The sequence below is a fragment of the Zootoca vivipara genome, chromosome 8 (genome assembly GCF_963506605.1).
Source record: "Zootoca vivipara chromosome 8, rZooViv1.1, whole genome shotgun sequence".
NCBI lineage: Eukaryota > Metazoa > Chordata > Lepidosauria > Squamata > Lacertidae > Zootoca > Zootoca vivipara.
In genome coordinates, this window is record NC_083283.1 from 37,237,053 (window position 1) to 37,256,982 (window position 19,930).

At 42.3% G+C, this 19,930-nt stretch overlaps 1 protein-coding gene across 1 annotated transcript in view; it reads left to right on the forward strand.

The window, feature by feature from the left end:
• The window catches only part of LOC118078338 (monoacylglycerol/Diacylglycerol O-acyltransferase-like), a 36,271-nt gene extending 16,589 nt beyond the window's left edge, over positions 1–19,682 (forward strand). The window contains exons 2-7 of the mRNA XM_060278195.1: positions 11,520–11,892; positions 13,378–13,542; positions 16,466–16,686; positions 17,264–17,324; positions 17,822–17,961; positions 19,506–19,682. Of these exons, the coding sequence (XP_060134178.1) occupies positions 11,613–11,892; positions 13,378–13,542; positions 16,466–16,686; positions 17,264–17,324; positions 17,822–17,961; positions 19,506–19,619 (981 nt within the window). The 5' untranslated portion in view covers positions 11,520–11,612 and the 3' untranslated portion in view covers positions 19,620–19,682. The remainder of the gene's footprint in view (positions 1–11,519; positions 11,893–13,377; positions 13,543–16,465; positions 16,687–17,263; positions 17,325–17,821; positions 17,962–19,505) is intronic.
• Positions 19,683–19,930: the final 248 nt, after the last annotated feature.

Below are 19,930 nucleotides of genomic sequence, written 5' to 3' on the forward strand. Positions count from 1 at the left end.
TTTAAAGGTCAGTACCAACACTTTGAATTGTGCTCGGAAACGTACTGGGAGCCAGTGTAGATCTCTCAGGACCGGTGTTATGTGGTCCCGGCGGCCACTCCCAGTCACTAGTCTAGCTGCCGCATTCTGGATTAATTGCATTTTCCGGGTCACCTTCAAAGGTAGCCCCACGTAGATCACATTGCAGTAGTCCAAGCGGTAGATAACCAGAGCATGCACCACTCTGGCGAGACAGTCCGTGGGCAGGAGCATGCACCACTCTGCAGGCAGCCTGATGGAGCTGGTAGACAACCAGATGGAGCTGGTAGACAGCCGCCCTGGACACTGAATGAACCTGTGCCTCCATGGACAGCTGTGAGTCCAAAATGACTCCTAGGCTGCACACCTGGTCCTTCAGGGGCACAGTTACCCCATTCAAGACCAGGGAGTCCTCCACACCTGCCCGCCTCCTGTCCCCCCAAAATAGTACTTCTGTCTTTTCAGGATTCAACTTCAATCCGTTAGCCGCCATCCATCCTCCAACCGCCTCCAGGAACTCACACAGGACCTTCACCGCCTTCACTGGTTCTGATTTAAAAGAGAGGTAGAGCTGGGTGTCATCTGCATCCTGGGGAGTCTGCCAGGGCTAATTACCCCCATATCAGCGCTGAATTACTGGCACAGCTCGGGTCCGATCGTATGGGAGTCAGCCATTTCCCATTGCTGGAAACAGGAAGTCCTCCACTAATTTTTTTTTCAATGAATGATAATTTATTTAGGGTTTTAGCCATGATAGTGGTGCTAAGAAAGATACCTTCTTGAAGCAAAAATAATACTAATTATTCACCAAGAAAACCTCACCTGTTTTCTCCAAACAGGCATTTACATCGGAACAAACTGTGACATCTTCCCACGAAGTAGTCTTACTTTCATAACAGTTCCTTCCCCCAAAAAAATTCAGAACCATGCTATTTGTCTTAAATCCATTGCACGAGGCAGCTTAGGTTGAGAAATGGGGTCTTGCTTGCCCAGAGCAATCCAATAAGCTCTTCAGCACAGGTTGACTTAACATGCTATTTCAAAGACTGAACGATGGAGAGATAAGAGAAGCATGCCGCCCTCCAGAAGCACATGTTGCAGAGGCATTGGTCAAATACATTTTCTTTGTCCAAACATGTGCATTAAAGCACCCACCATAAGGTGCAGGATGCAGATGCACACTTAAAATGTCCAAGTGCTTCTGATTGAGCTACAAATCCTAAAGCTTCACCTCCACAAGATGTGAAGATTGCCACCAATTTAGACAACTTTAAAGGCTCTGTACCATAGAGTCTACAGTTTGTCGATCAGAAGATCGGTGGTTTGAATCCCGGCAACGGGGTGAGCTCTCATTGCTTGGTCCCAGCTCCTGCCAATCTAGCAGTTCGAAAGCACGTCAAAGTGCAAGTAGACATATAGCTCTGGTGGGAAGGTAAATGGCGTTTCCGTGTGCTGCTCTGGTTCGCCAGAAGCAGCTTTGTCATGCTGGCCACATGACCTGGAAGCTGTACGCTGGCTCTCTCAGCCAATAACGCGAGATGAGCGCCACAACCCCAGAGTCGGTCACGACTGGACCTAATGGTCAGGGGTCCCTTTACCTTTAAAGGGGTTTTAGATCAATTCATGGGATGTATTGATGGCTACTTATCATGATGGCTATGGTACCTACAAGATCAGAAAAACCATGCCTGTGTCCCAGTTGCTCAGAAACAACAACTATCTTACTCATGGACTCCCCAGAGGCATCTGATTGGTTAGTATGGGATACAGGATATTGGACCAGACTGGCCTTTGGTTTGATCCAGCAGAGCTCTTCTTATACAACTAGGCTTCTCACATCCAGATTGTCCTCTAAATCAATGCACTACACTGGTTGCAAGGATTATTTCACATATGGTTTTCCATGGATACTGGAATCACGGATCTGAGGGCAATGAAGAATCACTGAGATGACTAGAGCGCTGGTGGTGGATAACACATTCTGAATCTGACCAGACACAGGTTAGAGCTCAATGTAGAGCCTAGCAAGTAGCGATAGCGATGGCGAAGAAGACTTTCTTCACTGCCTCTATTGCATCTGCAGAAAACAGCAGCAGGAGAGTCTTTCAGGTGGTTCACAATTTTGCGGAACCACCTGCTCCATCGGGGCCCAGTACAGGCCACATGATCTCCTGCAATGTTTTTGCAAAGTTTGTTGCAAAATCGATCCGATTCGGGAAGAGATCGACTCCACCGTGGGAGGAGGGCTTGGGCGGGAAACGGGAGAGTGCTAGAGTCCTGTCTAGTCAAGTTATGTGGTATCAATTCCAATCTGTTACCTCCGATCATGTGGACAGGCTGCTTGGACGAGTGACACCAACCACCTGTCTCCTTGACCCTTGACCATCCTGGCTTATAAAAGCTAGCCAGGAAGGGCTGGGTGATCGGCTTCACGGAGTGCTGGATGCTTCTCTCTGTGAGGGAGCCTTCCCAGACCCGCTGAAAAAGGCGGTTATCAAACCGCTTCTTTAAAAACCATCATTAGATGCAGCCAATATGGCCAACTATCGCCCAGTCTCAAATCTTCCATTCTTGGGCAAGGTGGTTGAACAACTCCAGGCATGCCCGGAAGACGCAGACCATTTAGAACCCTTCCAGTCAGGATTCAGACCTCATCATGGGACTGAAACTGCCTTGGGACAGGAGGCGGGCAGGTGTGGAGGACTCCCTGGTCCTGAATGGTGTAACTGTGCCCCTGAGGACCAGGTGCGCTACCTGGTAGTCATTTTGGACTCACACCTGTCCATGGAGACTGTCATGATGTGCCATCTCCCCAAGCCACCACTCAGTCACGGACCTAGCCCCCAGTCCCTTCTCCGAGGGCAAGCTGGGATCCGGCAAGAACAAGCAGTGCGTGGCTAGGGCTTTACACAGGAGGAACTGCTCCATTCTGTGGGTAACTTCGCTGCCACCAAGGTTCCTTCTCCGAGGCAACCCGCCAATACTATACTTCAACCCGGCAGGGTGGTCTAGTGGTCAGACTTGGATTTTGCTCTGGCGTCAGAGACAAGGAAAACCAAACGCAAAATGCATTTAACTATTTATTAAAGTAAAAGGTTTAAACAAGCAAACATAGGCTTAAGCATAAGCATAAAACATAAAACAGTTCTCACAGCAAGAAAGGTTACAAAAGTAAAACAACAAAACCTTGCTGACTTAACAGTTGATCTCACCAGAATAGAAAATTAACTCGTCTACGTAGTTTCCATCAGCAGGACGCAGCCACAGGCAAAGATCCCCATTGTAGCAAGCCTTTTCGCCTTCAGACGGTCAGCAGGAAGACATGGCAAGGCAAGGCAGGGGGCAACCTGCCAGAGCCAGCCAGAGCCAGCCAGCTGCGAACAAAATAGCTTTTCCCTTTTATCCATTAACTCCCCCTGAGGATGTGAAAGTAAACCCACGAGGGGACAAAGGCACACAACCAATCAACAATTAACTTGTGTTCAAATTAACCCATCAGATGTAAGCTGACCCTTAGAGATGTCACTCAAAAGAGATAATCTCCAGGCCTCCAGGTGATTTACATTACAAATGACCTCCAGCTCTTGTCTTCCGCATGTGAAGGCAATGGTCTTCTTATCAAGGCACTTTTTACTATAAACAAGCTGTTTCTCAGCTGCAGCAATGCGCAATTAACAGTTACATCAAAGGGAGGACAAGGGAGTGTGAATTCCGTTCTCATACCAGTTTCCTTAAGGTAAAAAGGGCAAATTCCCACCACAGCTTCCCCAAAGTTCCTTGTGATGGTTCCCAGCTTGCCTTGCAACAAGAACCAAAGTTTTGCCACTTCATGACAGAGGAGCAGGTCAATTCTGTGTCCAGGGCAGCTGTTTACCAGCTGCATATGATATGCAGACTGAGATCCTATCTGCCCATGGACTCAGTAGCATAGGAAGATGGGGGTGGTGAGGGCGTGCCGCCCTGGGCAGTGCGATCCCAGGGGTGCTATCGCGGCTGCCCCCCACCCGTGCTGGGCACCCCACCCCCGCAGGCGACGTGCCCCACCCCAAAACACGTGCCCCACCCCTGCACATGAAGCGCCACACCCCCAAAATGCGTACCATGCCCCTGTGTGCAGAGCGCCCTGCCCCCAAAACGATTGCCCCACCCCCAGAACGCATGCCACATCCCTGGGGGCAGCACGCCTGCTCTCCACCACTGCACGGACTGTCTCACCAGTGGTGCATGCTTTAGTTATCTCTCGCTTGGACTACTGCAATGCTCTCTATGTGGGGCTACCTTTGAAGATGACCAGGAAACTACAACTAATCCAGAATGCGGCAGCTAGACTGGTGGCTGGGAGTGGCCTCCGAGACCACATAACACCAGTCTTGAAAGACCTACATTGCCTCCCAGTACATTTCCAAGCACAATTCAAAGTGTTAGTGCTGACCTGCTGAATTTGAAACTTTAATTTGAAGCTGCTGCCTTTTGTTGGTTGAGAGAATGGTTTTTGTTGGAAAATACGGATGTATTAGACTTGGAAGGATTTGATAATGCTTTTGGATGGCATGCATATGTATGGTATGATAAGATAAAGGTTCATAAAGGTTTTTAAAATCATATAATTAGAAAATCCTTGTTCAAAGTTTGGACAAGATATAAAGATTTGTAAGAAAGTAAAACACCCAGGTGGATTTCACTGTTAGAGGCCAAGGCACACAAAAGGTTAAATATGGAAGCCAGGTGGCCAAAATATAAAGATATTTTGATACAAGAAGGAAGCCAATTTAAAATAAAAACATATGAACAGATGAAAGATGATGTTAGTGATTGGCTCCAATATCATCAAATTAATGAGGTGTTCAAAAATGATAAAAAAATTAGGTTTCCAAATGGAAGAGTCCAAATTGGAAATGTTGCTGCTGGATACAAAATCAAAGAACCTTTCCAAGATGTATAATCTATTGCTGGAATGGCATACAAAAGATGAACAAACGAAATCGGTAATGATTGAATGGGCTAAAGATGTGGGGCATAATATAATGATGAATGAATGGGAAAGGTTGTGGAAAAAAATCTATTAGGTTCACTGCATGCAATGTGTTGAAAGAAAATGTGATTAAAATGATGTATAGGTGGTATTTAACCCCAATTAAATTAGCAAAAATTTATCATACACATGATAATAAATGTTGGAGATGCAAAGCAGTGGAAGGAACCTTTTACCACATGTGGTGGACTTGCCCCAAAATAAAAGACTTCTGGGAAAAGATTTATGATGAATTAAAGAAAGTGTTTAAAAACACCTTTATTAAGAAACCAGAGGCCTTTTTATTGGGAGTAGTCGGGAAAGAAATACCCCAAAAATATGATATATTCTTTTTGATGCCACAACAGCAGCAAGAATTTTGATAGCAAAGAATTGGAAGACACAAGAAATACCAACGGTGAAAGAATGGCAGTTGAAAATGATGGAATATATGGAATTAGCTGAACTGACCGGGAGGCTTCGCGACCAGGCAGAAAAATTGGTGGAAGAAGATTGGAAGAGTTTTAAAGTTTATTTGAAGAAGTATTGTAATATTAATTAGTATGAAATGGATCTCGAAATACATATAATGTTGTGGTTTAGGAATTTGTTTTAGGATTAAGGAAAATATGAAAAAAATGATAGATAATTGTTTAGAATTAAAAATAAGTATAGATAGAAAATATGACAAAAGATTAAGAAATAGAAATTGCTAAAGAGGATTGGCAGTGAATCGCAGTATGGGTGGTTTGAGGGTGTCACCCTAAAATGATTAGAAAAGAGGTTAAGTTTATGAAATTTGGTACTTTTGTTGTTGTTGTTTATTTGTTTTTGTTTTTTCTTGTATATTTCTTCTATGTTCTGTTTTGTATTTGTTTATTCTGGGTGTAGTGTTTTGTTTCTAATAGATGTTTATGAAATTAATAAAAAACAACAACAAAGTGTTGGTGCTGACCTTTAAAGCCCTAAACGGCCTCAGTCCAGTATACCTGAAGGATCGTCTCCACCCCAATTGTTTTGCCCAGACACTGAGGTCCCGTGCCGAGGGCCTTCTGGCAGTTCCCTTGCTGTGAGAAGCCACGTTACAGGGAACCAGGCACAGGGCCTTCTCAGTAGTGGCACCTGCCCTGTGGAACGCCCTCCCACCAGATGTCAAAGAGAAAAACAACTACCAGCCTTTAAGAAGACATCTGAAAGTAGCCCTGTTTAGGAAAGCTTTGACAGACTATTGTACTTTAATATTTTGTTGGAAGTGTCCCAGAGTGGCTGGGGAAACCCAGTCAGATGGATGGGGTATTATTATTATTATTATTATTATTATTATTATTATTATTATTATTAACACACCACTGCTCTTTAAGGGTAGGATCCAGGACTGCATAATGCAAAGACCCATTTACCTTACCTCTGGCCCATTCATTCACCCCTTCCCTGCTAGCCTTCATAAGCCAGGATGCCATATATTTCCAACAGTACAATATTACTTTAAGCTGCCATTGCTTCTTCCAGAGAATCCTGGGAGCTGTAGTATAAGGGTGCTGAGAATTGTTAGGAGACCCCCTATTCTCCTCACAAAGCTACAATTCCCAGAGATATTTGTTTTTAATGTGTTTGTGACTGAATCGCAGACAAAGTACTGCACGACACAACATTTTTGCGGATAAGGAAGGTCAGATGCTTTATTGATGCTCAGAAATCTTGAGAAGCTGGTGATAAAGGATTGTAAGGGAGGGGGAGTGAACAATAAGGGTCATTAGAAGATTGCAAAAGAGAAAGTTAGAATCATGTCAAACAAATTAAACAAGGCAAGCTATCAAATTATTTCTCCCCCGTTGACAAATCTCGCTTAACGCAAGAAAATACTGCTCCTCTGTTATAAGGAATACCTCTCTTCTGCGAAAAGAGAGTAAAACAGACCACCATATGTGTATGCAAACATTGCTCTGACTTAACTGACAAATGCATGCTGGACTTCCTTCGCCTCCACCTGACAATACTGAACATGCACTGAATACCAGAGACCCTTTGATGTTGTGACGACCAGGGTCCCACTCTCTCTTACTATCACTGCGACACAGGAATCCTGAGGGGAAAACACCCACCCTCTTCTCCTGCCGCCTCAAAAATAAACCCCTTTTACTAATGGGTTTCTTAGTAAGGAGAACCTTCCAGCTTGCGTGACCTGGTACCTTAAGGAACTCTAGGCTGTCCCACAGAATAACCTCTTGCCTCCAGTAAAGGGTCTCCCTCAGTTGGATTCCCCACTGTAGAAGTTTGCCCTATGCACTCTGGCAACTCCTTGGCACCTCAGGTTACCCTTCTAAGCCTCCTCCGTGTAACTTAAGGACACAAACCGCCACCTCCCTGCCTGAGGTGAGTTTTGCCCTCTCTTGAGTCACCACGGCTGTGAGTCCTGGTACCTCGCTGGAAAAATACAGACGGACCTTTTTGGCAAAACAGAGATGAAGTTTTATTGGGTTAAAAACATAAGGGTTTCTTTAACGTGTCATTTATTAATTAGCTTTGTTCCAGTTGTACAAAATAAACTCAGTCAAACATTTAACTTTAAGATTTTCTAGACTCTTCACTGTCTTCATACAAGCCACCACAAAACACCACACCACACCTTCCTCCCTCTCCCTCCTCACTGACCAAACCGACACTCCCTCCTTTCAAACCGGGCACAGTCCCGCCCCCATCAGAGTTCTATGCCAGTCAGGCTGGAGGTAGGTTAACTCTTTGCCAGCCGGGCAGAAATAAACATTTTAAAAGTGCTTCAATTTGTCACAGATGTCAAAGCAGGTCAACCTGGAACTTTTTTGCTCCTGAGCAAGCAATGCATATTGCAGGAGCAACTAGTGAAGAAGCTTTTCAACCATCTGCCTGCAGTAAAATCAGCACGGCAGAATTTAATTTCAGTGATGAAACAGAGGGTATTAGAGATCTCATAAAATGCTTGGAGCACAAGCGACTGGTCAGGATTACTGGAGGAGAATTGATTATTGAGGATGATTATTTGAGATTCAATATTCAAACCCAGTAGGTGTTAATGAAATCCTCATTTGCTGTAGAATTAAAGAGTCAAGTGCCAATGGAAGAGCTTTTACTTACGTACTAGGATTCAGTATTGCAACAGAATATGTTATTAAGTTTATGTACTACACAACATACATATTGTACCTGGCTTGGAGATAAGCTACTATCAAATGTAGCATCAATTGTGACACTTGTCACAATTCCTATCTTTAATCTGTAATCCATATTTGACTCCATCTTTCATGTTTGATTAAAATTGGCCACAACTTCAAGGCACCCTAACCCTCTTTCACAATGCTTAGTTTCTTCCACCACTAAGATTCCTGCAGCGGTGGAAGTATATATATATAAAAGCTCCTTATTTTCTTAGGTACAACTGGTACCTAATGTACCTAATCTGTAACCCAATATGTTATTGTGTGACCTGAATGCTATTGCAGGTGTGATTCTATATTTCATGTTTGATTACAATTGGCCACAACTTCAGGGCACCCTAACCCTCTTTCACAATGCTTAGTGTCTTCCACCACATAAAGAGACATGTTTCAATACGCCTAGAAATTAGCCTTCATAAAAGTGCACCAGGCAGGATTTCAGGTGCTTCCACAGAGAGGTGACTGAATTAAAGGCAGTTCAGGCTTACCAGGAATGTAAGTAAAGACTTTTGTTCATAGAATCATAAAGTGTAGAGTTGGAAGGGGTCCCAAGTGTTGTCTCAGCAAACGATCCCTGCTTAGTTTTGGAAATGTGCTAGTACTTGTGTTATTTGTCAGTGTCTGTGATAGAATCTCCCTCTCTCTGTGTGTGTGTGCTTGCAGGCATAAAAACCATGTATGAGAATCTTTTTTTAAATTGCATTTTCAAAAACAGGAACAGAGAGCATATTTAACCCCTCTACCTTTCCTTCCCCATCCCACTTACAACTGTGTACCAAATACAGCATGTATACATATAACATATGACTTCCCTTCCACACTTTTCCTGGTTCCTTTGCTTTTTTACTACTCCGTGTAATCCACATTTTTTAAATCATCCAATTTGTTATCAATTAAATACTCTATCTACTTCAACTCTGCTTTCTTTACTCGAGACATACTAAAATCTTAGCAACTCACTTTGGTAAACATCTGGGGATATTTACTGTCTCCCCTTCCTCATCCTGTCTAAAAACCTTGTTTTCTTTGTCCTCCTATCCACACCTGTTTGACGGGGTTGCTATTTCTTTCCCCCCTTCTTGTTTAGCTGGTTTCCAATTTGTATACTTAGACAGTCCGTTTAGATCCACTGTTATCTTTCATTTGGATGTTGAGTTTCAAATACTAGAAGGGGAGTATCATTGTTTAAATTCCACAGTTGTAATTTGAGTTGTTTAAACCTGCCTTTTCTTCCATAATCTCTCAGCAGGTCTTTAATTGTACCTATTTATTTCCGTTCTATTTTTTCCCACACGCTTCTTACCAGGTCTGGAGTGGGCTCCCTTTTTCACTCCCAGACTCTTTTCCAAAGATTTCCTACTTAATTCTTTGAATTGCCTCTTCTTATTTGGATTTAGTTTTGTCGCTCCATTGAGGGTCTTTGAGGCTGTGTGCCAATGAGTTGATCTCTTTCTCTCTAGTCTAGTGCAGGGGTCCCCAAACTTACCGACCCGGAAGTGCAGCAGAAATGACGTTTTAACATGTGCGCAAGCTATTTTCGGTGCTCTTGCAACCTGGAAGTGGGCGGGTGGCGGCAGTGGGCGGCAGGGGTTGACGCAGGCCAGATAAATCGGTCCTTTGGGCCGCATCCGGCGGCCAGGCTGTAGTCTGGGGGTGCCTGCTCTAGTGCCATGGCTGATTATCCAAAGTGTGACTCCCCAGACTCTTCAGGGCTCACACTTCCCCAAAGGGGAGCTTGTGTAAGGCACTGCTGGAGATTCACCAAGTTTTCCTGGCCTCACTAGGGGATTTCAGGAAGTCACATTTTAGGAGTTGTATGAAAATCTCAACCAGGGTTGAAGCTGGTTTAGGGGAAAACTCATCAACAGTATTTCAGAAGACAGAACAGGATAGATATGGCTGGTGGTTAATGCCATATGTACACTGCTCTCCAAACAAGCAGTGGGAGAACATTGGATGTAGCCTCAAACATACACAAGATAAAAACACTTTGTTTTAGTCAAAACAACAGTACCCCATCTGCAATTTATCATTCATTTAATACCACTGATGAGGTCTTCCTCATTCCTGGCAATGGTGTATGGAAACGATCCAGTCTGATGTGAGACTCAGCAAAATCTCAGTGGAAGCAGTGAGATATCTAAGATTAACCCCAGCAGTGAAACTTATCTTTTCATAGTTACGTGGGAAGAGGAAATTAATCACTTACAGCTTTTTTAGATATTACAACTCTGAGAAGCAGAAATTTATTTACAGTATTCCGTATCATATGGCTATAATCGGCACAAATGTCTTATTGGAATCAGAACAGCTGTGATTTCAAGTCCCCCTGCTCCCCCCCAAAAAACCACCCACATTTTTTGGGTCCATTTTCTGATACTATTTAATTGAAAGACATAGTGAAAATATGTAGAATCAGAAATATGCAATTCAGCTATGTACTAGAGGCAGTGATAACAGGGTTTGGCCTTCAGCATCTGCTATTACCTGGCAGCAGAGCTGCAATCCCACATCACATCCCCAGAAAGAGGCACTTTGCAGTGTATCCCAAAATGCTTCCATCCTTCAGTTCACCGTTCTCCCCACCCTGTTTGCGCCACAGAAGTTCAGTCAAGCAGTTAGGCTCAGTATAGGAAACAACTATGTAGCAGAGAGAGCTTTTACTTGGGGGGCAAAAAGACACACACTATATACACACATTCTTTGCAGTTGTTACAAGACGTCTTCACTCTCTGAAGACAAAAGTGTGTTTCAGCTTATAAAGTAATTGCTGAGGCAAACTCCACACAGCAAGTGCAAAGTCCAGAGGCTAACAAAGTCCTGCAACTGACATTTCTGCTGACTCATGGAGACAGGGCCGTCTTAAGCAGGTCGGGCGCCCGGGTACCGTGGTGTGCAGATCGCTCCGGCGCCCCCGCCCTGCCCCGTTTCTTCCTGTGCCTGGTGGTTTCTGTGCGGCTTCGCCGCGCAGCGCCCTCCTGCCAACCCGGCGCCCTGGCACCCCGCGCCACCCAGCCTACCCCTAGAGCCGCCCCTGCATGGAGAAGTAACTCCTTTTCCACTCTCTTTACACGCTTCAGCCATGAAATGAAACCAGCTTGCTTTAAAACAAAAAATATGATGATCATACATTACTAATTTTGTACATCTCCATGATGAATGTTGGGGAAAAAATATGCTTGCTTGCCTAGTTACAGTGGGGAAAACTAGGAAAATATCAAAAAGCATGAGATTTCATGTAATCATGAATGCTCTGGGGTGGCAGCTCAAACTGATACACTGCATTTTCTGCTTTACAGGTAAACAGTGGGGGGAAGATACCATCACAACTGAGGCCAATTTCACTTGATTTATTTCATTGGCATACACTTTGTGCTCCAGATCAGGAAACAATGAGCTGGTTTATTCAAATTTTGGAAAACTTGATTAGTGTTACTGAGTTGGAAGAATACCTGAACTCTGTAGTTCACCCTCTGTGGTTATTTATGATTCCGGTTTTGCTTTATTCTTACTGGTTATTTGCATATATATCTTGGTGTGCTGTCTCATTTATGTTATATATTTACAAGAAGGTGAATAACCACCAAGAAAATGATGTGTATAGCAAATTTTGGGACAAGCCAAGGCAAGTTATAGCTCAAGGTTTCGCTATATACGGAAAGATATGGCATGGTGAGTAAACGTTTCTTTTATACCAATAATTCAGTCTTATTAGCTCCTATACTTTCATAGGACTGAGCATCAGAATTTCAGATTTGAAACACTGGAACAATAGTTGCCAAAGTGCATCAGGAATGTAGCTCTGAACCCACGTGTTTTTGACGTACAAAATCAAGACATATTACAGAAGAAAGGGTCAGTTGGTGGCTGCATAAACACCATACATTCAAATCACATTTAACCCCCCAAAACCTGGAGAATGTTGCTTACACCTCACAGAGCTACAATTAGCAAATTATTATTATTAATTATTATTATTATTATTATTATTTAAAAATAGCTTCATGGATTGTGGCAAGAGATGGGGATTGTCTTTAAATGTGTAGTGGGTACACAGCCAATGTGATTAATATAACATTGTATAGTGAGACACTGAGCATGCAATTTTCCTGAGCATGATAAACCACAAGGTAGCTCTGAAACATAAACTATGGAATTTGCCAGCACAAGATGTGGTGATGGCTACTACTTTAGATGGACACTGCGGGAAACAGGACGGTGGGCTAGAGAGGCCTTTGGCCTCATCAACAGGATTCTTCTTATATTCTCAATTCCTCTCAGAAGACTGCTAAAAACCCTCCAAGTATTCCTGTTTTCCAGGGACAGTCCTGGATTTACAAACGCTGCCCTGGTAGGGTTTCTGATTTAATCCTGGAATGGCCTGCTTTTCCTTAGGATGTTCCTTTTTTCATCGGAGAAATGTCGGAGGATAGGGAGGTATGCAACACATGAGCGAAGGAATTAAGTCACTATACAACCTTTAGAAGAAATCTTTATTATTATTATTTATTGATGTGCTTATTTTCATTTGAGAAATGTTGGAGGGTATGTTGATGTTGCTTTAGGAGTTGAAGCAAAAATCAGAAATACACTACTAAAACCAAGCCTGGGCCTCAGTGATAAAACCCTGTATCTATTTATGGCATGGTTAATGGTGCATCTGTCTGGAAAACAGCTGTCTGGTTGGTGCTCTTAGGGATGGGAAAGAAATGTGCTTCTGGCCCAAGATACCGGTAGCTTTTTCCCAATGTAGCGCTCTGTACAGAAGGGTAATGCTGCCCTTCAAATAAATAAAAATTAAACCATCTCAAAGGGTCAAAAACACATAAAAACACATTAACAGAGCAAAATAACTCAAAGACTGGGCAAAAATGTTTCCATCTGTGTCTAAAAGGAAACAGGGAAGGAATATTCCAGGAGAGAAGCACCCCCCACCCAGCCCTATTAGTTTTGCGACCACCACAGAGAAAGTCCTGTTCCTCTTGGATGCTCTCATGGCATCCAGAATGCTGGAATACATAGCAGAGCTTTTTGCTTGATTTTAAATTTCATTTTTTCTTCTGAAATACACTGTTTTCGTCCAATAAAAAACTTGTGATATTTTATTTACCTTTCAACAACATAATATTTATTTGTTGCCATTTGTATTATTTTCAGGTTATGAACTTATTGGCATGGAACATCTCCCTAAAGGACCAGGGATTGTTATTTTTTATCACTCACTTTTCCTTGTCGGCTATTCCTCTTTTGTGGCAAAAGTTTATAAAGAGCAAGGGAGACTGTGCCATTCAGTAATTGACCATACCCTGTATAATCTTCCAGGTAAATTATTTATATTAAAATTGTGCTTTTTTACATAAAACATGTGCCAAATATGACATGAAACATTGCTATTAAATATAAAACAATGCTGTAGATTACAAAACAGTGTATCAGGCAAAAAACTACAGGTAAATAAAATAGCAGCAACTGGTGAAACAGTAAATTAGTGGAGAGTTTCTTTCTCACCAAGTCCCTGCAAGTAAGAGAGAATGAATGCAGGATGAATAATTATTTCCAATTCATTTTTTTCTTTCTTAAATTTGTTTACTGTCCTTCATTCGAAGATCCCAGGATGTTTCTCGACAGAAACTACATCTTAAGGATGACTCAGGGCATAGTATTGAAATGAAACTGAAATGAAATATTGTGGACAAAAGGTTATGTTTTTTAAATATAGCAGCCTAAAGGATCTGTAAATTAAATTGAACTAGCCAAATCAAAATGCTGTTAGGCCGGAGGAAACAGGTCACTCCACTTTCTTGGCCATGTTTACAGGCAGCATTGCCTCAGAGTAAAGAACTGGAAGGAATATGTCCTCCTTGTTCTTACAATCCTGGGTACGTGACTTGATGAGCACACAGTGGCCCAACCAACACAGTGTTCAGCCCAACATGCATGCAAAGCCCAAATGCCATCCCCAATGACCCAACCAGACAATGTAAGGTGATCAAAGAGTGCCCCTCACTAAATACCACCATAGTGATTTACTCCACTATCTTTTGAATTATGTTTCCTGCCTGAACTAACAGCCACTGGAGGAAATCAACGCCAGGTAGTTCACCTCCTCCTAAGAACAAAAAAGAGCTCAAATAGAGCTCATTGCAGACCGCCAAAGAAAACATTGCAGGCTTTCTCTGAAGGATGGACCCCACTGTAATTACAGTATTACAGTGGTTCCAATCCTATCTTTAGGACCGATTCCAGGGGATAGCACTATGTCATGGGGTACTAATCCATATTGTTGGTTGCTTTGAAGTTCTGAGGAAATGTATTCAATAATGTTCTGAAGTCCATTCAGATACCCATTGTACATTCAGATCTTGGAAGTAGAGAATCCCTGTATAAACTTCCAGGTAAATTATTTATATTAAAATTGTGCTTTTTTACATAAAACATGTGCCAAATATGACATGAAACAATGCTATTAAATATAAAACAATGCTGTAGATTACAAAAGAGTGTATCAGGCAAAAAACTACAGGTAAATAAAATAGCAGCAACTGGTGAAACAGTAAATTAGTGGAGAGTTTCTTTCTCACCAAGTCCCTGCAAGTAAGAGAGAATGAATGCAGGGTGAATAATTATTTCCAATTCATTTCTTTCTTTCTTAAATTTGTTTACTGTCCTTCATTCGAAGATCCCAGGATGTTTCTCGACAGGAACTACATCTTAAGGATGACTCAGGGCATAGTATTGAAATGGAAATGAAATGAAATATTGTGGACAAAATGTTATGTTTTTTTAAATATAGCAGCCTAAAGGATCTGTAACAAGGGACCCAGGTGTCTCTGTGGGTTAAACTACAGAGTCTAGGGCTTGCTGATCAGAAGGTCGGCGGTTCGAATCCCTGCAACAGGGTGAGCTCCCGTTGTTCGGTCCCAGCTCCTGCCCACCAAGCAGTTCGAAATCACATCAAAGTGCAAGTAGATAAATAGGGACCACTCCGGCGGGAAGGTAAACGGCGTTTCCGTGCGCTGCTCTGGTTCGCCAGAAGCAGCTTTGTCATGCTGGCCACATGACCCGGAAGCTGTCTGCGGACAAACCCTGGCTCCCTCGGCCTATAGATCGAGATGAGCGCCGCAACCCCAGAGTCGGACACGACTGGACCTGATGGTCAGGGGGCCCTTTACCTTTACCTAAAGGATCTGTAAATTAAATTGAACTAGCCAAATCAAAATGCTGTTAGGCCGGAGGAAACAGGTCACTCCACTTTCTTGGCCATGTTTACAGGCAGCATTGCCTCAGAGTAAAGAACTGGAAGGAATATGTCCTCCTTGTTCCTAGAATCTTGGGCACATGACTTGATGACAACAAAGTGCCCCAACCAGCTCAGTGTTCATCCCAATGTACATGCATAGCAGAAATGCCATCCCCAATGACCCAACCAGACATTGTAAGGTGATCAAAGAGTGCCCCTCACTAAATATCACCATAGTGATTTACTCCACTATCTTTTGAATTATGTTTCCTGCCTGAACTAACAGCCACTGGAGGAAATCAACGCCAGGTAGTTCACCTCCTCCTAAGAACAAAAAAGAGCTCAAATAGAGCTCATTGCAGACTGCCAAAGAAAACATTGCCGGCTTTCTCTGAAGGATGGACCCCACTGTAATTACAGTATTACAGTGGTTCCAATCCTATCTTTAGGACCGATTCCAGGGGGTAGCACTATGTCATGGGGTACTAATCCATATTGTTGGTTGCTTTGAAGTTCTGAGGAAATGTATTCAATAATGTTCTGAAGTCCATTCAGATACCTATTGTACATTCAGATCCTGGAAGTAGAGAATCCAAATGGGCTGTGTCAATCTAGAATTTTTAAAAGAAGTGGGAAAGTGTGCATGCTTGGTCAATATCTTCTCCCAATAATGTTTCAGGCATCTTATTTGAATCAGGCTATGTTTCCAATAAATCATGTAGACTTGGGTGTTTCCACCCTTGATTACAGATTGCAGGTAAATGTTATCTGACCTCAAAACATAAATGAGAATGACATTATTTACCCCAGTAATTGCAAGGCAATTCCTGTGTTTCCAGGCTTTCTTGTATAATTATCTACATTCCAGAACATGTGAACAAAAGAGGAACTAGCATAAAGTCCTCCTTCCATGAAATCCTAGTTATCTGTAATAGAGCAATATCTTTGGAATAACGACACTTGTATAGTATCCACATATTTCTTAAATAAGAGCTATATAAAATGCATTTTTCTATTTGGGGCTTACTTTTTCAGGGGCGAAGTTATTTTATGATTTCTTATGCTTGAAAGATTTCAAGAAAGCTGAATGTGTGGAAATTCTGAAGAAAGGGCATTTATTGGGCATTGCACCTGGTGGAGCTAGAGAAGCAAACTTTAGTACTGACTACAGCTTAATGTGGGGTAACCGCACAGGTTTCGCTCGGCTAGCTTTGGAGGCGAAAGTGGTGAGTGATCTTTGGGCAATTTGCATTGACCTCACAATTATCCTGGATATTATCCTGGATATGACGTACTGTGTTGACATCCTTGATCTAGCACAGGCTTCCTCAAACTTGGCCCTCCAGATGTTTTTTGCCTACAACTCTCATGATCCCTAACTAGCAGGACCAGTGGTCAGGGATGATGGGAATTGTAGTCTCAAAACATCTGGAGGGCCTAGTTTGGGGAAGCCTGATCTAGCATCATCCATAGCGGAGGATGGCAAATATATCTGGAGAGCCATGGTTTCCCCACCCCTGCTTTAAAAAGCTACTGAAATCAATAACGTTGAATAAGAAAAACAGGTTTTTTTTTCCTCTTCCATTCCTCAAAATCTCAGGGACAGCTTGTGAATTTTCTTCATCTGCGATATTTGAATAGATCTGTCAGGAATTCTGAAGCCAATCACGTCTTTCTTGTCATTATAATGCCAGATATCAATCATTCCTTCTAGTCTAACAAAAATTAAGGTGGAATGGTTGGGGTGAAGTAATTAACTAGTTCTCACCTTTCTGTTCTTGTTTATTTCCTATTTTATTCTAGCCCATTATCCCTATATTTTTACAAAATGATTCTGAAGCATACAGAACCTTTGGAAAGACAAGTAAGTTATATTTATTATGTTCTGTTGTTGATAAAGATATCTAATTTCAGGCAATATACATTTTAATAATATACAATGATTTTTTATTTAAAAAATGAATATCTATTTCCTACCTACTAGTAGTTTATTTCATGTACACTTATCTGCAAAAGCTGTGCTGCCTGCCTCAGTACTGAATGAACATCCCCTTGCTTACTTTTCTAATCGATTTTAACAAAGCTATAATCTATGAATGGGGTAGGAATCCCAACATGGATGGGAATTGAACAAGATGTAAAGCATATCCTGCAATCTATTGGACAACCTATGACCCTGATTGCAAAGAGCTAAGAAGAGCTGCATGAATATGTTGCATCTCTTTCCCCAAGCACTCATATTATTTAAGTCTTCCTCCCTGGGATGGATGGATTGCAATTGTTGAACTCTCAAAATGCCAACTAATTTCAAATTTGATATGGGATCGCATTATTTCAGAATCTTTACTCTTTCATACACAGGGTTGACAAGATGGGTATATGAGAAAACTCGATGGTTAGTCCTTCCCGCATATGGAGGGTTTCCAGTGAAATTGAGGACATATATTGGAGAACCCATCCCATATGATCCAAATATAACTCCCACAGAGCTGGCTCTAAAAGTAAGTACTTGGAAATATAAAACAGAACAATCTTTTCCTATTGTTCTTTCACTCGCTCAGTTCTAAATTGTATTCTGCATAATTACTTCTCATTCTGTATGACCCAGATCTAGGCTTTATTATATATATTTTTGAGCATTATATTGATCACTCAGCTTTTCCTCTGCTTAACTTGTTGAGACTAATTAAATGCCCTCTGAACTACCAACTTTGAATCCCCAACACATTTTTAGATATAGAATCATAGAATCTTAGAGTTGAAAGGGACCCAAGGGTCATCTAGCCTACTCCTCTGCAATGAAGGACTATCAACTAGAGCATCCATGATGGATGGCCATCCAGCCTCTGCTTAACCTCGTACCTACGGGACTGCCTCTCTTGATATGCCCCACGGAGGACCTTGCAGTCTGCAAATAACAACATCCAAAAGATTCTGGGCCCCAGGGTCATCAGACTGACCTCAACCAGAGCCAGGGCCTTTTTGGCCGTGGCCCTGGCTGGTGGAACACTCTCTCACAAAAGACTAGGGCCCTGTGGGATTTGACATCTTTCTGCAGGGCCAGCAAGATGGAGCTATTCCACCAGGCCTTTGGTCAGGGGTCAGTCTGACTCATTTTTGAGCATTATATTGATCACTCAGCTTTTCCTCTGCTTAACTTGTTGAGACTAATTAAATGCCCTCTGAACTACCAACTTTGAATCCCCAACACATTTTTAGATAAAGAATCATAGAATCTTAGAGTTGAAAGGAACACAAGGGTCATCTAGTCCACTCCCTGCAATGAAGGAATATCAACTAAAGCACCCATGAGAGATGACCATCCAGCCTTTGCTTAAACACCTTCAAGGAAGGAGAGTTCACAGCCTCTCAGGGGAGACTGTTGCACTGTCAAAACAGCTCTCACTGTCAGAAAGCTCTTTCTGATGTTGAGGTGGAATCTCCTTTCTTGCAACTTGAAGAGTGGCTATGGAAAGCCTGTCAGATGGTTGGAGTATAAATAAATAAAAATGATGATGATGATGATTATAAGGCATTGGTTTGAGTCCTACGCTGCAGAGCAGGAGATAATAAGTTTACCCCATCTTCCATGTGACAGCCCTTAAGATATTTGAAAATGGCTATCATATCTGCTCTCAGTCCCCTCCTTTCACTGTTCCTCATAAGGTTTCCTTTCCAGACCCTTAATATTCTTGGTTGCCCTCGTCTCCCCCAAGCACTTTCTGCTTTCATTCTTGCTACACCCTCTACCCTCCCCACGTCTAGTTCCGGCTTTTGGTTGCTTGTTTGAAGTGGCGGAGAAGTAATTTATTTTTGCGGGTGTGTGTGTGGGGTTTGATTCCTTGGTTGTGCTGCGGTTCCTTCCTTTTATTTCACATTGTTGGGATGCAGTCATTGCCATTTGGCATTATGGATGCCCTTTAGGGACCTGCCAAGGCAGTATGCCTGGTAGGACTTGCATAGGTCCTCTTAGGCCTGGTACATGCTTTTTGCTATTCCTTTAGCTATAACATAATGTATTCCTTTGTTTTTGTTTTTTCAACAGACCAAGACTGCACTTGAAAATCTTCGGGATAGACACCAAAAAATGCCAGGAAATATATTAAGAGCTCTTTCAGAACGATTTGATAAGGATGACAAAGCTAACAAGTCTATATAAAACAAACCATAGTTCCGTAATAGGAAAATTTAAAAATTAACTAATTAAAGCCAAATAAACATACAGTGGTACCTTGGTTCTCAAACTTAATCCGTTTCGGATATCTGTTCCAAAACCAAAGCGTTCCAAAACTAAGGCGCGCTTTGCAAAATGGATTAATCCGTTCCAGACAATTGAAATCAACCCCTAAAATAGCAATTTAACATGAATCTTACTATGTAACGAGACCATTGATCCATAAAATGAAAGCAATAGACCAGGCTGCAATCCACTACGGAGTATAAAAAACTGGCAGTGATCTACCCATTGCC